General features: G+C 38.0%; 2 protein-coding genes across 3 annotated transcripts in view; both read left to right on the top strand.

Annotated features, from left to right (window-relative positions):
• The first annotated feature begins 62 nt into the window (after window positions 1-62).
• Window positions 63-9,896, top strand: ZNF770 (zinc finger protein 770). 2 transcript variants are annotated; one of them, XM_060004952.1, is made up of 2 exons: window positions 63-151; window positions 4,224-9,896. In XM_060004952.1, the coding sequence occupies exon 2, from the start codon at window positions 4,280-4,282 to the stop codon at window positions 6,359-6,361; it is 2,082 nt and encodes a 693-aa protein (XP_059860935.1). In that variant the 5' UTR covers window positions 63-151; window positions 4,224-4,279; the 3' UTR covers window positions 6,362-9,896. The 2 variants fall into 2 exon arrangements, with proteins under 2 accessions (XP_059860935.1, XP_059860936.1); XM_060004953.1 differs by having other exon boundaries at window positions 126-210.
• Window positions 9,897-14,274: 4,378 nt separating this feature from the next.
• The window catches only part of AQR (aquarius intron-binding spliceosomal factor), a 107,872-nt gene continuing 101,384 nt past the window's right edge, over window positions 14,275-20,762 (top strand). Inside the window, exons 1-3 of the mRNA XM_060004951.1 lie at window positions 14,275-14,531; window positions 17,187-17,243; window positions 19,563-19,603. Of these exons, the coding sequence (XP_059860934.1) occupies window positions 14,457-14,531; window positions 17,187-17,243; window positions 19,563-19,603 (173 nt within the window). The 5' untranslated portion in view covers window positions 14,275-14,456. The remainder of the gene's footprint in view (window positions 14,532-17,186; window positions 17,244-19,562; window positions 19,604-20,762) is intronic.

Below are 20,762 nucleotides of genomic sequence, written 5' to 3'. Positions count from 1 at the left end.
TGTTTCCAGTCGGACCGCGTCCGGCGGCGCTTCCGAGCTCCGCGCCTGCGCACTCAGCCCGTCGCCGCGCCGGCTCTGAGGACGTGTGCGCGCTGCCTTCGCGGCTCCTGGGCCTTGAGATGCGCGGCTCGCGGGCCCGTGCCAGCTCCAGGTGCGTGAGGAGGATTTCAAGAACCCAGATGTGAGGTGGAGCGACCCTCCCCGGGAAAGGTCGGGCCTGCCTCGGTCCCTCCAAGGTGCCCGGGGACCCAGAACGGGGGCGCCACGACCTCAGCTCCTTTGCTTTTCCCACATCCCCGCCTTCTGACTGCAGCTCATGGGGAGCGGGAATCTCTGAGAGGAATTGCAAAAAACGATACTTTCCCCTGCAGTGGGTCGTATCACATGTGGCATTTTTCCCCCTCTCTGTGGCCAAAGCAGTTTTCATCCTTGCCTTTACTTTCCTGGTGTGGGATTTTGCAGTCTCTGAACTCTGGCTCGACTCCTAGGTGCTTACTGGTTGTGGGCAATTAGGGCGAGGGCCAGTTGTCAGGATCTGTGTCCTGTGCAATCCCTCTGAGAGGAAGAGGTGAGGGTTCAAGGTCAAGAGAGGGGGCCGGGAGAAGTGGGCAGAAGAAGCTACAGAGAGGGAAAGGCTGTGAAAAATGTCGCCAGAGGTTATTCCGTAACTGAAAGTTCTCTAACTTTCTCTCAGTTCTTGTGTTTCTTGTTCATTTACTTTTGTGATATCCTCACCTCGTTTTAATGGTGTTGTTAAGACTGGAAAACCAACAGGCTTTCGGCCTTGAAGTATCGTTGGAATTTTTTGAGATCAGTTTTCACAGTTTTATAACGGAGTGTATCTTGCTGTAGTCAGGGTAATCTGGGGGTTGACCCATTGAGATTTACCATCTTTTATTTTCACTTTAACATAGGAAAAATTACATGCTGTTGGATTTGTTTTTGAAATATGACCGACAAAAAAGGTCATTTGAGAACACAGAGAAATCAGTAGAAGTGGGATTTGGAGTTCTATCAAATTACTGTGCATATGCTTAAGTACGCGTGGGACTGCATTTGGAGCTTGGGGATCCCTTAGCTGTCACTTATAAATAGCAGATGAGATCACTGCTTGCCACCGGTGATTCTAACAATATAGGGCTTCCAGTAAGTGCTTTCCCACATGGTGTGGACGCAACTGACAATAGTATCCGGTCTTAGTGCTAGTGTTAGTTGATAAGCCATAGTCTCTTTTTGGCACAGTAACTATAGGTAGTCAATTCCTGTTATAATCAGAAATGGTTGTCATGTGTGTGGTTCTAGTGTGGGATTTTTTTCAAGTGTTCCAAAGAAACTATTAAAGGAAAGAAGAAATACACAATAGGAGCTGAGGACCCTGGCTACAGGCCAGAATCCTATGTGTGATCTTTCAGGCCCGACCATAGACAATTGCGTGGCTTTGCCTGGCTGGCCTCTTCGGGGGAAGCTGCTCTTGCCACACCAGACTTGGGCATGGCCAGTGCACTGCAGTTTTCTGGAGGGAGTTGCAGTCAAGGACTCACCCCTTCCCTCCCACTAGCCATGCTCATACTGTATTGCATTCCTGGCTCAGGTACTTCCATTCTGAGGGCCTTGGCCGAGGTACTTCCCAGGTGCCTCCACCAATACCTCCTTATTGCAAAGGGAGGGAAGGTGGAGGGGGCAGCCTTGACTGAGGTACTTTTCTCCATTTTGACCCAGGACCATTCCACTTGTAGCTCTTCCTTCCTCCTCCCCTGGCCCACAGGTCCATAAAGAGGCAGAAACCTTTTGTTCCAGCCTCCTTTGCAGAGAGATGATTGTGCATTGCATCCACCTAACCCTCACCTAGTGTTCCATTTAATCGACCACTGGGGAACCAGTACTTTTTTAGCCTCTTGCTTGCACTGTGGCAGTAAGTGAATAAAGACTTGATTATTACTTGCAGTTTGGCTCATTGTCCTAATTGACACCTCAACACCTGATTTTGCCTGACGGGAATTAAATAAATTGCCAAGTTCTTGGCAATTCACTTAATTTTAATCCTCGTAACTGCTGCTGTGTTAGCATTTTAGGGATTTGGAGTACATTCACCTGTAATTTCTCTAACTCAGTGTTGTCAAAGTGCATAGTAATAGCATCAACAGCTGATTGTTGCTAACGTGGATATCTGGGTTATATGGTATATTTTATAAATTAATATAGTGGCTTGCAGTCAGATTATTTGTGTGGCATATTACCTTTGGCCTCTAATTAGATTTTTCTGATAAATATTTTGGGGTTATATGGGTCAGTTGAAGAAAATCAATAATCCTTAGTAATCCTGTCTCATCCTATGGGCCCCAATCTTACTTAATAGATTACTTGCCACTTTGAATAAAGTGATTGATTTGTTGTAGGTTCCTCTGTCTAGTGTGTAAGGAGGTATGCCAGGAACAGGTTTCACAGGTTTTTACCTCCTCCTATCGAAGTTTCACAAAACAGATTTATCCTTACCATATGTTATGCAATCTGATATTTTCTACTCTATTAAACAAAAGTGCTGAGCATGACCCACTAAAGTGATTGCACAATCCACTAATGGGTAGTGACATGCAGTTTGAAAACCACTATGATAAAACAATTAGAAGATAATTTGCACAATAAATGAATTTTTTTTTTCTGTTTTTAAATCAGATTCCTGAAGAGAACCACAGTGGGTGTGTTTGTGATTTTGTGTTTAAGGTGTCTTCTAGGAGAAAATAGATAATAGCACACAGCATATATGTTGGATATTCACTAAATCATCTGACAAAAGAACACTGAGTTTCTGGTAGATTTATCAACTCTCTGATCTCAACTAGAAGATACAACATTAGAGAGCTGGCACAGCTTTTTTTAATCTCTGGCTTCCTTATTTAAGGAAAATGCAGTAGAAGACGAAGAATGAGAAGAAAATTGGCTTTTCAGTTAGGAGAAGACAGGGTATAAAATGGTTGAGAAAGTTCCTGGTAAGCTTTTGCATGTGTCCTATATTAACTGAGACCAAAATGACCTTTTTATTCTACTGCCTGAAAAGTAAACTACACTCAGACTTTCAATTACTTAGCCATAGATAAGTATATAAGTAGCCGGTGTGTCAACCTCATTGCCTTTGTACTTGTCTTTTAGGACTTCTACAACAAAGTGGAAAGGAGAAATAAAAAGAAATGTTTGTTTAGTGTGTTTATCTCTTAGTTAGAAACCCTAAAATGATATTAAGTAGATAAGGATAAAGTTTTTAAATCTGATTAGTGTTGAGCTAAATAATACCTTACATTTATACATTGCTTCAGTTTTCCAACACATTTAGGTTATCTCCATTGATTCTCCCAACAACTCAATGTGGTAGGCAGGCCAGGAGGCATTTTCCCTGATTTAGAGATGAGGAATCTATATTTCCTTCTTCTTGCCACCAAGTTCATATGATGGCAAATCCGGGACTAGAATCCAGGTTTTCTGGGACATTTTCTCCCAGTTGTTTATGTTATCTTTGTTGGTCCAAAGAAGTAACTGAGAGTAAATATTGCTAATGATGTGGCTAGGAATTTTGATAACTAAAACATTCCATTCTCAGATCATGTCCAAGGTATGCTATAATTGAATGCAGATATGTCTTAATTTTAGTATTATATTTTATTTCTTACACTCTTTATCTTTCTAGCCCAATTTTTGAAAAATGACAAATCTACTTAATAGTGGACTAGGAAAATTGGAATTAAAAGATTTATTTAATGTTAAGAAATTCAACTCAGTCCCCTTTTAATGTATCATCTCAATTAATTAGAAATATAGCTTAAAATTATATACATTTTTAAGTATTTCTTTTAAAGACTTCTCATTTCTCTGTATGAGTGAAATTAGTTTAATGATTCTAAAGTATCTAAGCGGGCCTCTCACTGTTGTGGCCTCTCCCGTTGCGGAGCACAGGCTCCGGACGCGCAGGCTCAGCGGCCATGGCTCATGGGCCCAGTCGCTCCGTGGCATGTAGGATCCTCCCGGACTGGGGCACGAACCCGTGTCCCCTGCATTGGCAGGTGGGCTGTCAACCACTGCGCCACCAGGGAAGCCCTAACTTACTTTTAGACACAGGAAGAGTTGAGGTTCCCTATTGCCTTTAATACCTTTAGCCAAAGAACAGGTTAAATTATTTCTTTTCATATGAATAAGTAATTTTTAATTAATACATTTTTATTTTTAATTTTTAGACATCTGTGGAGTGTAAGAACACTATGGAGCTCATCAGAGTATATCACTGAAGAATATGATGGCTGAAACCAATTTTAAAATGCTAAAGATTCAACAGTGTGTAGTAGCCAACAAACTACCTAGAAACAGGCCATATATTTGCAATATTTGCTTCAAGCATTTTGAAACACCCTCAAAATTAGCGAGGCATTATCTCATTCATACTGGTCAGAAGCCATTTGAATGTGATGTGTGTCATAAAACCTTTAGACAACTAGTTCATCTGGAACGACATCAACTAACTCATAATCTGCCTTTTAAATGTAGTATTTGTCCACGCCACTTTAAGAATCTGAAGACATTCGTGAAGCACCAACAGCTTCACAATGAAACTTACCAGAATGATGTTAAACAGGTCAGAAGACTGCTGGAGGCCAAGCAAGAAAAGCCAGTGTATGGAATGTATCATGCTCTTACCACAGAGGAGAGATGGGCATTACACCCGTGCTCCAAGTCTGATCCTACACACAGCCCTACAAAGAAAAAAAAGAACATTCACGCGTGTACAATCTGTGGCAAGCTGTTCCCCTCACAGTCAAAACTTGATAGGCACGCACTTATTCATACTGGTCAGAGGCCTTTTAAATGTGTCCTGTGCAGTAAATCTTTTCGACAGTCAACTCACTTAAAAATCCACCAACTCACACATTCAGAGGAAAGACCTTTTCAATGTTGTTTTTGTCAAAAAGGATTTAAGATTCAAAGCAAACTGCTGAAGCATAAACAAATCCATGCCAGGAATAAGACTTTTCAGACTCTTTCATTAAAGGTGAAGAGTCCAGAATCAGGGCCCCTGCCTAATAAGTTAAATGCAAAGCAGGATAGTTTTGAAAATGGTGATATACGTGAATCTGAGGAGAATAATCAACTTGATGTCCACTCTATTTATATTGTCCCTTTTCAATGTCCAGAGTGTGAAGAATGTTTTGAATCAGAGCAGATTCTCAATGGACACAAGTGTTTTCCTGCCAGAAGTGGCAAAATTCCAAGCAGGCTCAAAAGAAGCTACAACTATAAAACCATTGTTAAAAAAATCTTGGCTAAGCTTAAACGAGCTGGGGGTAAAAAATTAGATAATTTTCGATCTGAGAAAAAAGTATTTAAAAACAGTTTCTTGAAAAATTGTGAACTTATTTCCGGTGAGCAGAGCCCTGAACAAACCCAGAGAACATTTATGGGTTCTCTTGGCAAGCATGGAACATATAAGACAGTTGGCAATAAAAAGAAGAAAACGTTGACTTTGCCATTTTCTTGGCAAAAGCACTTCCAGAGCCAAAATATGGGAAAAAACGTAAAAGGTATTCTTACACCAGAGAACATGTTAACTGTGGATAATTCTGTGAATAATAAAGATGTATCTATCTATGGTTCATCAGGTGAGGAATTCTTTGAAAACTGTGAAGTGCTTCAGTGTGGTTTTTCAGTTACAAATGAAAACATCTATACTGGACATAAGATGTGTCCTTGTGACAAATGTGAGAAAGTGTTTCCTTCTGTATCTAAACTACAAAGACACTATTTAATTCATACTGGACAGAGGCCTTTTGGCTGTAATGTTTGTGGGAAATCTTTTAGACAGTCAGCTCACCTGAAAAGACATAAATTAACTCATATTGATAAGATTCCATATAGAAAATCTCTTTGCCAAGTAGAATTGGAAAATTTGAACAAACTTTTCATTCATCAAGGTGATAATGTTAACTATAGTGCTTCCCAGCAATGTCAGACTCTTGGTTTTCAAAAATACGAGGTCTCAGAGTCAGATCAAACATCAGAAATAAAAGTGAAGGCAGAATCAGAGGATTTCATTCTTGGTACCCCCTATAGGAACAGGCAGCCCTGTCTCTCTAGTGCCCTTCTGGAATCAGAGCAGAGCCATCATAGTCATTGTTGTAGTTATTCCGGGCGTACTGAGAGGAATGATGGCCTTCTTTACCAATGCAGTGTTTGTTCTAAAAGCTTTAGATCCCCATCTAAACTGGAAAGACACTATCTAATTCATGCAGGGCAGAAACCATTCGAATGCTCAGTTTGTGGCAAAACATTCAGACAGGCTCCTCACTGGAAGAGACATCAACTTACTCACTTTAAGGAATGACCACAAGAGAAAATGGTTGTCTTAAATTCAGTTATGTAATTGACAGACCCACCAACACATGTGTGGTCTTTCTGGTGACCTTGCTCTTTAGCCTCTATCATTTATAATGTATTTTTATCAAAAGGCCTGCATTAGATTGAATGATTTCATAGGCAGTTGCTTGTCTGCATAGTCAGAGGTAAGATACATAGAAATGTAATATGTTTTAGGAACAGCCAAATTAATTTTTAGGGGGAAGAACATGATTTGATGCCATAAAGCAAGTATTTGTTTTATTTTAACATACACTTTGGCTGTATTGAAAATGTTGTAAATCCATGATGTAGTACAAATAATTCAGCCTCATTTTTAAAGGAATTATTCCTTAAGACACACCATCTCCTTTTATATATGCTTAAAAGACTGAGAGGCAAAAATTGGGTTTTGGCCACTACAGATAGCCCCACTATATTATTTCATGTATTTTACACCTATGGTTCAAATTCCATTGCAAAATTTTTTCTTATAAGCTAAAAAATATAAAGGCAATAAAAGTGAAAGTGGATGAGAAATAATAGCATTATTTTCATTGTTCTTTTCCAAGCTGTTTATTCTTAGGACTCCGGTAGTTTACCCTCCTATTCTATAGGTGATTTGAATTGTTTTTTTGCCCAGCCTGCTGTTATCTTTACCCCCAAAATGTACAAGTAGGAGAGAGGCTAGGATGCACCTGTATACATTTACCATGTTTATTTGTAAGGAATAATGTTCAAGTGCCATAATCTTTTTGATGATATGTACGCAGTGCCATCTTTTCAGAGGAATGAATGCAATTCATCTACATGCTTATTAATGATTGATAGCAGTAGTTGTAGACTTAAGACTCACCTGTAGATCTGCATCTCCATAAGACTTTTACATTCACCTTAGCAAAACTTTCTTTATACCTCTTTGAGTGGTCCTATGACTAAACTAAATATTCTATTAAGTTTGATCAAACGGCAGTGACTAGGTCTAGTTCTATTTTTTATTCCTGTTTTTTTGCAAGATTCTAATGCTAAAGAATGTTATTTTGATCATTAGTAAATTGTTACTTTAGTTAGTAAGGTAATCCCGTATAGGAATAAGATGCTTATGGAATTGATAGTATCATTCTAAACAGTACTGTCATGATTTGGGGAATATTTAATCAAACTGTAAAAGGCTTGTAATCACACATTGTCCTTCACATTTGCCATTTTTAATAAAATCTTTAAGAATGACATTTCCTAGCAATAAGAGAAAATAACCATTCTCTTTCTAAGGTGAAAAGAACAGGTGGGTATTTATCCTAGCACTCTCAGATATATGTAGTGACAAGCCCTCTACTGAGAATGGATAAAGGAACAATTTTACATTGTACTGTAATAATTGTCTTTGTGGGGGGGGGAGGAGAAGTCAGTCTGCTTTTACAAGTGAATTTTGAGAAACTTGGGTTTAATTCATAGAGATTAAACTTAACAGTACAGATAAAAGCCCAACGATGTACAAATGTGCAGGAGAATCGTGTTTTAAAGAATAATTTCTCTTATGTTTCCTTGAGATGTGTTCCTCCAGTGCAAACAAGGTGATGTTTTATAAAATTTGCTTTACACAGAACTATTTAAGAACACATCCATTACATAAAAGCAAGGGATAACTAGTTCATGTTTTCCAAGAATAAAGGTTCAAGGGTTTAATATGTCTGAAATTATATATTTGGGAATTTTCCTAAGCTATTTATGTAATTTTATTTGAAGTAAATGTCTCATATACTCCTTTCCCAACCCTAACAGGAGAATCCTAACAGTGTTGTGCTTGTATGATTATTAGACTTTATTTGCCTAAGTGATACTACTATACATTTTTTTTTTTGGCCCATGCCTTTTTAAGCTGTTTCATATTGAAAGTTGGAATATTGTAAAAATTTTGTCGAAGAGGTACTGTAGTGCTATTTGAAGTACCTGTAACGAAATACTTATTTACTTTTATTATCACTACAAGCTGTGGAAACTTTATAGGAATGAAAATAAACTGTATACATCCATGATAAACTGTATACATCCATGATAAGAAGTTTAAACATTAGATGTTAAATGATGACTTGCTGCATGCTAGAACTGTTATTATTGTTGAATCAATTGCTTTGGTTTTCTGAAAAAAATAAACTTTTAAATATCTGTAAAGAAAATTAGAAGAATTTTTGTTTGGGCAATTCCAGGCTGTAGCATGATTATTTACTGAAGTAGTTTGGTTGAGTTAGTGAAATTATTGCTTCTTGTTTTGTACTGCAATAGGGCCTATTAAGACAAAATGTGTGTTGAAGGAAAGTAGATGGTGATTCTTGAAAAATTCAAATTTTAGAATATTTTAAAAATAAAGTTTCAAATTACACAGTTTGAACTTTTTTAAAAGGGAAAATCACATAATACAGGAACAAGGTACTGATTGCCAGACACTTTCCTGGGCCCACTCCAGTCTACCTTCTACCTTCTGAGCTTGCTACATGGATAGTTAATCGTTTACTTCCTTGTTCATGTTAAGTTTCTTTGATAGCTCCTTATAACCTACAAATGGATATGTTAACTCCATTGCATGTCACATGATCTATCTGCTTATCCATTTATCTTCCTCCTTGGCCTCCCAGATTTGTACTAAAGAAACATAAAATTAGTTCATCCAATACATGTTATTCCCGCTTCCATCTTATCTATGTAGTATTAATTTAAATTAGATACAAACTCATACTGTATTCAAAGAAGAGATTTAGTTGAGCCAGATTTTATTTGTTTTTAGTCCATGATTATGGAAGAAAACTAAAGTGTTTAATTTGCAGAAAACAGATTTCAATTTACGTTATGTGAGATAACCAATGAGAATTATAGACATTTTTAAGGGATAGCACCAGTGTTTGAAGTCTGCATATCTTATGAGAATCCTTTGTTAGAAGTGAATTGTCAAGGGCTGTTTCATGCAGAATATCTGCTCTTTAGAAGCAGTGAAAGGAGACATTTAATTCCTTTCTTGTTGAGATTTCTCCTATTGCCAGTTAGAAGGGCTTAGAATTTCAGGGCTAACTGCTAGAATTCTATTAGCACTATTCTATTAGAGAACAAAATTCTATTAGAGGAAAAAAGATAACTGAAAAAGAAAAGTGGTACAATGGTATTATTAAAAAATATGGAACATGTAATACTTTGCATCTATATCGGCTAACTTCTATTCATTCTTTGAAGTTTAAGCTTAAACGCTGCTTCCTCTGGAAGCCTTTTTGATTTACCCTAGCACTCTATTCCCTGTGCTCCCACTGCTTTTTGTTCATAACTCTATTAATCGTCACTGTTGACTAGTGGTTTTCAAACTTTAGTGTGCACTAGAATCATCTAGAGGGCTTGTTAAAAGCATAGATTGCTGAGCTACACCCTCAGAATTTCTGATTCAATATTTGGAGGTGGGCCTGAAAATTTGCATTTATACAGGTTAGCTGTTATTGCTATATTGAAACTATACTTTGAGAACCATTGAGCTAAACTACATTTTTCTGGAAAGCAAGAGAATGCATGATTTTATGTTTTATACATAAAGTATAAAGCAGTATCTGTAATGTTTTTACCTCCTCAAATATATACTGAATGTATAAAGGAAGAAATGAATGAAGTCATTATTACAAACTCTTACCTTCTCTGTAAATCTATAATTTCATTTAGAGCCTTTCATTCATTCTTGGAATGAGTTTTCCTTCTAAGATGTTGTGATCAAAGCCAATCCAAAACTTTCTAAACTTCCCTCCTCTTCCCTCAAAAATGTCTATCTTTACTCCTTACTTTTCTCATGTATCTCAGAATAATAATATTCTTCCACTTTTCTGAAGCTAGCTTTTCCTTGCTCTCTCTCCTTCTGGGAGCTTCATCATCAGTCCCTTCTTTTTTCTGGTGTTTTTAGTTTTTCCCTCTCATTGGTTCCTTAAAGAAAATTTCATGTGTTCCTTATTCAGTTATGATGATTTTGGCTGCAAGTAGCAGAATACCTGACTCAAACTGCTTCTTGCAATGGGGACCTTATTGGCTTATACGACTTGAAGTCCAGCAACTAGATAAACCCTAGGGTTGTTAAATCATATAGTTGATTCTGGTTCCTTCCATCTGCTCTGCCTTTCACAATGACAAGTTTATTTTCCTTATGGTTTTAGGATGCTTTGTTTGCAATTAGGGCTGCATGCTTCCTTCATGGGGGCAGGGTGGGACAGTGAGTGAATGAGAGACCCAGAAACTCCCCCAAGAACAAAGATAAGTTTCCTAGAAATCTACAGTGAACATTACCTCTCTCACCTGCCAGAATTGCTTCACAGCCACATTCCTGAACCAACCACTGACAAAGGAGATAGAATTATGTGGAGCTGGACCTAGACCTCAGCCTACTTCCTTCAAGCACAAGGTTGCCTGAAGATAATACAAATACTGGTCAAATTTGAAGTTGCATTTGGAAAGAAGGGAGGAATGGATAGGCAGTCAAAATTTCCACTACACCAAGCTTAAAAAGAGATAGCATTTGAGCCAAATAACTTTAGTTTTACCTATTATTTTGGTTACTGTTATATTTTACTCTTTGCCTTTTAGGGTCGGAGATATTGAAAATTCATTACACCTACTTCCTCCATTGCCTTTTCGTTCATTAGCTTCTAAGTCCTTTTTTACCTAGTGTTTTCCTCACCACCTCTTGGGAGCTGTTCTATCAATGATCATTGTAGTAGGCATTGTTAGTTGCAACCACATCTTCTCTCTTTCACTGTATATCAGCCAGGTATTCTGGGTAGGACTGATCTTAACTGCAGCTCCAGCAATGGTCATGATCAGTCTAACTCTATCAGAATATTCATCATGACTTAAAGGGATGGGTAACCCAAGACTAAGCCAGTCAATGCACAGTGCTACCCTAGCCAGAGTAATTGGCCTGGAAGAACTGACCTAAGCTGATCTGATCAGAGTGAAACCTTGTACTTATTTCAGTGATTGAGGAAGAAGAACTGAGTGTGAAGTTTTCTCCGTTTAGGTACCATGAAGAATGCTAGTCTGGGGATGAAGTCAAAACACAAAGCAGAGTAGGGTGGGAGTAGTAGGGGGAGCAGTGCCGAAAGAATGGAGCTGGAAGCTTGATCAACTGCCTGAAGCCTAATTTATCTCTAGACTTTATTTATACCTATAGATTTCCTTTAGTTTAAAATCAATTTGAATTAAATTTTCTTTTTCTTACTACAACAAACTGATAATGGTCACCAATGGTCTTCTAGTTTCCAAACCCATGGACTTTTTGAAGTTCTTGTCCTTTTAGATTTCTTTGAAGCATTTGACACTATTGACAATCTTGTGTTTTGAAACTTGATTACCTGGTTTCTTTGCTTTCTCTCTTCCTTACTTACAAAACTCATTACAGAAAGCTTGTAAAATAAAAGTTATAAAATGAAATATTATAATTTTAGGATGTCCAAAACCATCATTCAAAACTTGGCTAAGAAGTGACATGAAGAGAAGAGAGAGCAGGAAAAAGAGAGAGGGAGAGTTTGAGAGAGAGAGAAGGAGAAAGATTATGATACTGCATTTTTTCAGAAATCTACTAGGTATTATAAATTAGAATCTTTCACACAGTTAGATCCACATATGATCTGGAGCTTATTGGCTTAATATCCTCTTGGCCACAAAATCATAAGGTAAATTACAAATTTAACAAATGTTAATTGGCAAATAAATTGCTCATCACTGCCCAGATCACCTCCTGCTACCTCAGACTATGTCTCTATATATTGGAACTATCTTTTCCTTCTACCTTCTGTCTTCTCTGCTGGTACAGGGTTCCACTATTCTTTCAACTGCTTAGGATGAATTTCTCTTTATTCTGTTTCTTCAGTGTCTTCCATACTTATTCCTTCCTCTTCAGTTTTGCCAGAACCCAAATTTAGGCCATGTTACTTTTGCTTTAGATTTGCAATAGTCTCCCAACTGGTATTCCCATCCCCACTTTACCTATTCCAACCCATCTAACAAACTACTGAAAAGTCATCTTCCAAAAGTAGATTCCCAATCAGTGGTTTCCCATTGCCTTCCAAGATAAATACAGTCTCCTTTCTCTAGCTTTTAAGGTTTTGACATGTTAAGCCTGATGGCTCACTCCCAGCATTCTCCCAGCATGACCTGCTTTCATGGCTTTATCTCTTCTATGACTATACTAGAAATATTGTCCCTGATGTTTTTGATTATCAAAATCTTATCTACCTTTCAAGATTCATCATAAAAGCTATTCAGAAAATCTTATGTTACCTCTTGTTGTATAGACTCCATTTGTAAATAAAGTGTAATTAGATACTTTATGTATTCAAAATCTGTTGCATTTAAAATTAGGATCATGCAAATTTTCATCTTTAGCTCTATAAATAAACTTTATACAATAGCAAGTAGAAGGAAAAAAGGATTCCACATTTAATTTCTATATCTACAGACACTTTTTTGTTTTTTCCTTCACAACTGTTTATTTTCAAATGGGCTATAGATGTTACAAAATTCAAAAGTTTCAAAAGGGTGTAAAATGTAAAATAAGACTTCCCTTGCTCCTGTTCTCCCCTCCCCCAGTTCCTCCTCCCTAGAGGCAACCATGTTACCGGTTTCTTGCCTATGTTCATCCAGGGAAAGTTTACTAGAGGTACATGTTTAATTTATATATGGATTTGGGAGTGGTAGAGGTATGCATTCAAACTCAGTAATAAGAAAACATGCAATTCAATTTAAAAATGGGCAAACAATTTGAATAGAGGCTTCTACAAAGAATATATATGGATGGCAAATAAGCACATGAACAGACATTCAACATCAGTAGTCATTAGGGAAATACAAATTAAGGCTACAGTGAGGTATACCACATAACTATTAAAATGGCTAAAATTAAAAAGACTGACTACATCAAGTGTGGGTGAGAAGGAAGAGGAACTGGAACTCTCATATGCTACTGGTGTGAATATAAAATGGTACAACTACTTTGGAAAACAGGCAGTTTCTTAAAAATTTAAACATACACATACCATTTGATCCAGCTATTCCTCTCCTAGGTATTTACTTAAAAGAAAGGGAAACACATGTCTACATTAAGACATATATACACAAATGATCTTAGCAGCATTATTTGCAGTAGTCAAAAACTGGAAACAATTCAATGTTCATCCACAGATGAGCAGATTAACAAACTGTGGTGTGTCCATAAAATAGAATACCACTCAACAATAAAAAGGCACCAACTATTAATACATGCATCAACATGGATGAATCTCAAAATCATTATGTTGAGTGAAAGAAGAAAGAAAAAAGGTACTGTATTATTTTCATATTTATAAAATTCTATAAAAAGGATACTAATCTATAGCGACAGAAAGCAGATGAGTGATTGCCTGAGAATGGGTGGGTAGAACTGGGATAGGGATGGATTGCAAAAGGGACTAGGAAAATTTTAGAGACATTGGATATGCTTATTATTATGACTTTGGTGATGGTTTCACATATGTATGACTATTTTAAACAAATCAAATTTTACACCCTAAATATGTGCAGTCCATTATATGCTAATTTATATTTCCATGAATCTGTTAAAAAACAGTGAAAATCAAGCCTCGCATTCCCCGTTTGGTTTTTTTTTTCACTAATACTTTTTATAGGGTTGGAAGAAACTCCAAGTCTCCCTCTCCCTCCCCGACCCTACCACAAGAAAACCTTAACCAACACCATCTACCTGGTCACTGAGACATCAATCCCGTCTCCCTGGGTGTTTTCTCTCAGCTTCCCGCTAGGGAGCAGGAGGGGGAGGTCGAAGCCCTTGCCTCTCTAGCTCAAAACCAGCGCTTGCATGCACTTCCGGCCCCGCTCTGTTCCGCTTCTTGAAGGATGTACAAGCTGCGGTACGCGATCCCTGTGGTCTGTAAGCGTTGAGGATATTCTGCTCCGCGGGTATTTGCATCTCGGAGTTAGGCAGCCGCAGTCGCTTCTTAGCGGGAAGTGTATCGGGTTCACCGCTGCTCGGAGCGGTCCTTTGTTTTCCACTGGAGCGGAAGGAGAGTGCTGCCATGACGGCCCCTGCTCAGCCCAAGAAAATCGTGGCCCCTACGGTGTCCCAGATCAACGCGGAGTTCGTGACCCAGGTGCGCTTGGGCGAGTCTGGTGTGTGTGAAGGGGTGGGACGCTGAAGCCCCGAGGCCAGGACGTGGGATTTTTCTTGGGAACGGGAGCACCGACGAGGCATTCGTTTGTCAATTCATACACTCAAGTCTTTTTACTAAAGAGTACGTGCTGTGTACCAGCAACTGTGCTAGCTGTTGGGGAGACCGTGGTGAAAGAGGCTCTGCCCCGAGGAGTTCATGTTCCGGGGGAGACAGACACATGAAAAGAAAGTTATTATGCGAGCTTTTCTATGTTAGAGTTCGTCGCAGGAGAGACGGATTCACAGAAGGAACCACCCCAGTCACCTGAGACTGGCAAGAAGGTTCCATAGCAGAGGTGATACTGAACTGAGGGTCGAAGGAGGGATAGGCTTATCCTTAACCTTAGAGTAACCTAGATCTTTGAAGGGAATGGTGAGAATTTGACAAGACACCTGCTCCAAATACATGCATCTACGAAGAGAGCAATCCCGTGGTCAGAGAGCATTCATTTAAAACCTGTTTATTGTGTTGCATGGTGAACCGCGGTTGGCTTTGAATGGGGAAACATAGCCCTGTAGCGCTGAGCAACTTTCCTAATCCTTATTTGTTGCTTTGGGTGTTGGATAAGAGTGCAAGTAACTCTATACAGAACTTATTACTCACTTGCTTCTTTCTTCTCTGTGCCCTGTTTCAGCAAATTTGCCAAGGCAGAAGCATAAGAGTCATTTTGAATGCTTTCTTAAAGAGTTCTAATTGCCCTTAGGATAATGACTGGAATCATTCACCTTGTTTTGTGATCTGACCCATGCTTATATCCAATTTCCTCTCTTTTTTTCCTCCTTTTCTCACAGTGTTTAGCCATACTGAACTGCAATTTATTTGTGCCATGCAATGTTTCACCTCCTGGCACCTCCTTTCAACATTGTTCCCTCTACTTCATTTTTTTCCCCTACCTTTTCTTATATGGTTAATTCACTGTCATCCATCTACATTAATTTGGAGAGGTTTTTCTGGACAAATTAGACTAGAACTCCCTTTTCCCATTGCTTGAATTTTTGTGGTAAAAGTTATTAGTTTCCTCCCCTCAGGGATCTTACATTTTAGAGGGATGAGTGAGACAAATGAACAGTGTAGTTTCAGACAGTGATTATTGCTATCAGGAAAATGAAACGGCATTGTGGCAGACTGGGTGGGGTTTATGAAGAGCAGTCAGGAGAGTCCTGACTAAGACCCGAATGAGCTAAGACCTGAATGCAAAAGCTAAGACCTGAATGCAAAAAAGGAGCCAGTCTGGGGAAGAGCAGGGAAACAGTCCAGGGAGTAGCAAGTGGAAATGCCTTATGGTGTGTATGTAAAGAAGCCAGGAGAGCGAACTTAAGAAGTAAGAGGGAGGATGGTATGAGATGAGGACAGAGAGTATGAAGGGATCCTACCATTTCTCTGCCCCTCCTCCTCCGTTATTTCTGAGCACCTGGCACACCTGACCAGAGAAGGGGCTTTTTAATTATTATTGAATAAGTAAGATGTAGAGGTTAAAATTTAGTTTTAAGAAGATCAGATATCTGAACTCTGTGATCTCACTTTTTTTTTTTTTTTTTTTTTTTTTTTTTTTGCGGTACGCGGGCCTCTCACCGTTGTGGCCTCTCCCGTTGTGGAGCACAGGCTCCGGACTCGCAGGCTCAGCGGCCATGGCTCACGGGCCCAGCCGCTCCGCGGCATGTGGGATCTTCCCAGACGGGGGCACGAACCTGCGTCCCCTGCATCGGCAGGCGGACTCTCAACCACTGCGCCACCAGGGAAGCCCTGATCTCACTTTTTTTTAATGATGGTTAGCATTTTTAGCAATAACGTATTTTTAAATTAAGGTATGTTCATTGTTTTTTTTTAAGACATAATGCTATTGCCACTTAATAGACTACAGTATAGTGTAAATTATAACCTTTATATGTACTGGGAAACCAAAAAATTCATGTGACTTGCTTTATTGAGGTCGTCACTTTATTGTGGTGGTCTGGAACCAAACCTGAAATATCTCTGAGGTCTCCTTGTATATGTATTTAAATTCACATTTTTCAGGTAAAACCTGCTTTGCTGAAATATAACATACTGACTCTTTTATTCTTGGTAATAACCCACTGATAAACTACAATTTTTTTTAGGTTTTGTTTAGGTGTGCCTGAATGTGTACTAATCACTTAAAGATTATTGTTTTGCAAATCAACATTCCTGAGGATTTTGAATCTGTTTTTTAGTACTGGCTCACCTGTTAACTGATTGTAGTCTTGGGCAGCTCATTTAATCTTTCTAGACCTGGGTTTCGTTAGCTCTATGTTGAAGGTGTTTGACTGTGGTTATTAACTTCACCCTATTGTTTCCATAGGAGTAGTTTAAAATAAATTTTGTTTTTTTTAAAATCATAGTGGCAGGGTGCCATGCAGGGCATTACTGGCATTCAGTGGATTGGGCCCGAAGATGCTCACTGGTCTGCAAGCCCATATAGTCCCCTTAATAGGTAAATTACTCTATCGCCTCGCCCTGCGCCAGTAGTGCCCTGTTAAGAAACAGCTTGTTTCTGAATGATCTCAGTCTGTTAGTGGTATGAATCTTCAGTGGTATGAATCTATGACTTACTGTTTATACTGTTTACTTTTGCAGTTAGCTTGTAAATACTGGGCTCCCCATATCAAGAAAAAATCACCTTTTGACATAAAGGTAAGTATTTTTGGTTTGCAGCATCCCTTTTGAATAGGTATGCTCTTTGTATCTTTTTCAAGAGCTAATTCGACAGAAGCTCTTCATAATTTTTTTAAAAGTTAAAATGAATGGTTTTCTAAGCTAATAATTACTCATAATAGAAAATTTGGAAAATACAGAAGCTACACATAAGAAAATAAAAATAACTACCCAGAGATAGTTATTTATTTCCTTTAAGCTTTTTAAAAAATGTGTGTGGATTTTCCTGTTTATAGATTCTTAGATTGCTCTGATTTATCATTATTAGGTGATCATGTAATGAATATCTTTGTAAATACACATCAGTTTTCCTACAGTTTTTTTTTTTTTTTTTTTTTTGCCGTACGCGGGCCTCTCACTGTTGTGGCCTCTCCCGTTGTGGAGCACAGGCTCCGGACGCGCAGGCTCAGCGGCCATGGCTCAGCGGCCATGGCTCAGCGGCCATGGCTCACGGGCCCAGCCGCTCCACGGCATGTGGGATCTTCCCAGACCGGGACACGAACCTGCGTCCCCTGCATCGGCAGGCGGACTCCCAACCACTGCGCCACCAGGGAAGCCCCTTCCTACAGTTTTTTTGACAGATCATCTAGGATAAAATCTATTGTTTTCTCTTTTATTTTTAGGTTGATGAACTGAAAGATCTGTAATAATGGTGGAAGAGGTGGAAGTTGTTTAGAGAATTAGATGACTGAGGGCCAGTCATATTCAATTAGGGAAGGGACTTAGGATTCAGGTGACACAATTTAGAATAAACGAAAGGCAGGATTCCTAATGGAGGATTAATTCTCATTGACATAGGTTCTTAAAGAGAGGTCTTATAGAGCTAACATACACATGCCATTTAACAAGTAGTGAAGACTCGCTTTAAGTTTGCCATTGTAAATTGAATTGTGATAATCTAGGCCCTCTTATAAAAACTGAACTTAATCCCAAATTTCTCACATTAGTTTAGCTTAAATGTTTTATTTATAAATATATTTTTGTTTGCCAGCAATCCCATTTTATTCATCAGGAGGATATTCATAAACTTGACATACCTTAATTACTCATAATTATCAGCCAGGTTGCTTTATCTTACTATATGCTGTTTGTGTATGTTTGTGCTTGTATATGTTGGGTCTGGGGGTTCCTAGGGTCATTTTTCATTAATAACAAAAATATCTTTATGAAACTACTAGATTGAGTTGAACTTAATTAGATCAAGGTTTTTAGAGATTAAATTTATATTCAGATCATTTTAGTTAACACTAGATGAAGCTATGTATAAGTTGGTATTTAAAGAAGATTATACCCATCATTTTATTATTTAATTTGGATTTTGATAAACAGAAAAGCAATGACAGAAAATTTCATACAAATTCAAGACTTGCTTGCCTCATTGTCTTCCTCCCTTTACCACCCACAAACATTTATTTGAGAAGTATACTTTGAGCAGTTAAAAGACATAGTTGCCGTAAAATAATATTATATTATACCATGTTAAAGTACTTCATAATTTTAGAGTAAGTTTTTTTTTCAACTACTCTTGTCACTAGCACTACTATTACTTCTCCTACTGATAACTGTTATTAAAGGCTTACCATGTGCCAGGACCTGTACTGAATTCTTTACATGTGTTGTCTTATAGCAACCCCACGGGGTACTTATTATTAGATCCTTTTTGTATACTGGGAAACTGAGCCTTAGAGCAGTCATGCATTTGCAAAGGTTGTAGTCTCCAGCAGTAAAGGTGGATGGTTTGAACCAGGCTTCCAACCCCAGAACCTGAATTCTTATGTATTATACCATCCTACCCACCCTAACCCAAGTAAGTGGAAATTCTGAGGTTTTATCATATGTGCTTGGAAAACAGGATGTAATGATTAGCATTTGCTTCTGTTATGTCTTTGCACTTTCAGTTTACTTTCTGGTTTTTGAAAGCACTTTGTTAAAACTCTTAGGTGGAGCCTGTTAACATTTATATACTTCGTTAAGTTTTAAAAAATATCCTGATCTTGTGAATTTTTATTTTCCCTAGAAATGAAATAAATACATGATTTTAATAATTATTTCTAGAATTATTTTTATTTAGATCTATTTTATTATTTATTTTTTCCTACTGCTTTGCTTTCTGTTATTTTACATTTTGAGGTATATAATGGGATTATAAAAAATCTCTTAAATATTATTTCAATAGCAGTGATATTTGATAGCTTTCCTAAACCACCTTGTTTTGTGTAATCTCAGTAATTGAAAACTCTCAATTTCGAGTCTGAAAAAAAGTTATTTGAGATATTAAACATTTTTATATTTTAACAGGTGATTGAAGATATATATGAGAAAGAAATTGTCAAATCAAGGTAGGAATGAGTTTAATTTTCATACATAGGAAGTAGATGGGACTAACTTGGATCTCATTTGAACTTCTAAACTAAACGTAATCATAAACTTGGAACTTTCCTTCTTTTGATTTGGTCATCAAGGAGATGGTGACTAGAAAAACTATATCTAGCTGCTGAAGAGGCATAAGATATTTTTTTGCCTTTTAATTTTTGGCTCAGATTAGAGGGATTAAGTTCTTTAGGGTTTATTTTGTTTTTGAAGGAACGTGAGGAAGAGTAAATATGGAGATTTTAAAATTTCAGTTCAACTAATACTAATTTTCTTATTTTCTGATAAATCTTTTTGAAAGATTATTTAAAAATTGGAAAAGTAAAATATACATGATAATAATTAAATACAAAATAATATGCATTTTGTACATAATGTACAAACTATATATATAATAAAAAATAAAAATTATTTTGAACAGTACACAGAAAGGGTAAGTTTCAGTACATCTTCTTCCCTGTCCCTTAACCCTCAGTTTCTTTACTTATGTATACATCTGTTCCAGTTCCCTACCCCTTTGATTTTTTTTTAAACAGCAAAGAGTTTATACTCTACATACCATTCTGCATCATGACTTTTTTTTTTTAAACAATGTGTCTTGGGCATATTTCCATATCTGCACCTGTAGATATATATGCCCAATGAGTATTTTAAAAAGTAACTAACCGTTTTAATATGACATAGAAACATTTGTGTTATGAATGTCATAGACCTTATAAAATCTCAGATTTTATTTTTTTCATGTGTTTGAGTCTTAGGAGGTAAATTTTACTAAATATTGTAAAGGCAGTGTCAAAATAAGAGGCCAGTCATTTTTTAAAAAATTTTATTTATTTATGTTTGGCTGTGTTGGGTCTTCGTTGCTGCGTGCGGGCTTTCTCCAGTTGCAGCGAGCAGGGGCTACTCTCCGTTGCAGTGCTCAGGCTTCTCATTGCGGTGGCTTCTCTTGTGGAGCACCGGCTCTAAGCACGCAGGCTTCAGAAGTTGTGGTGCGTGGGCTCAGTAGTTGGGACTCGCAGGCTCTAGAGCGCAGGCTCAGTAGTTGTGGCACACTGGCTTAGTTGCTCTGCGGCGTGTGGGATCTTCCCGGATCAGTGCTCGAACCCGTGTCGCCTGCATTGGCAGGCG

Source organism: Delphinus delphis, chromosome 2 (genome assembly GCF_949987515.2).
Source record: "Delphinus delphis chromosome 2, mDelDel1.2, whole genome shotgun sequence".
Classification (NCBI taxonomy): Eukaryota; Metazoa; Chordata; class Mammalia; order Artiodactyla; family Delphinidae; genus Delphinus; species Delphinus delphis.
This window is presented reverse-complemented; position numbering and strand designations above follow the sequence as displayed.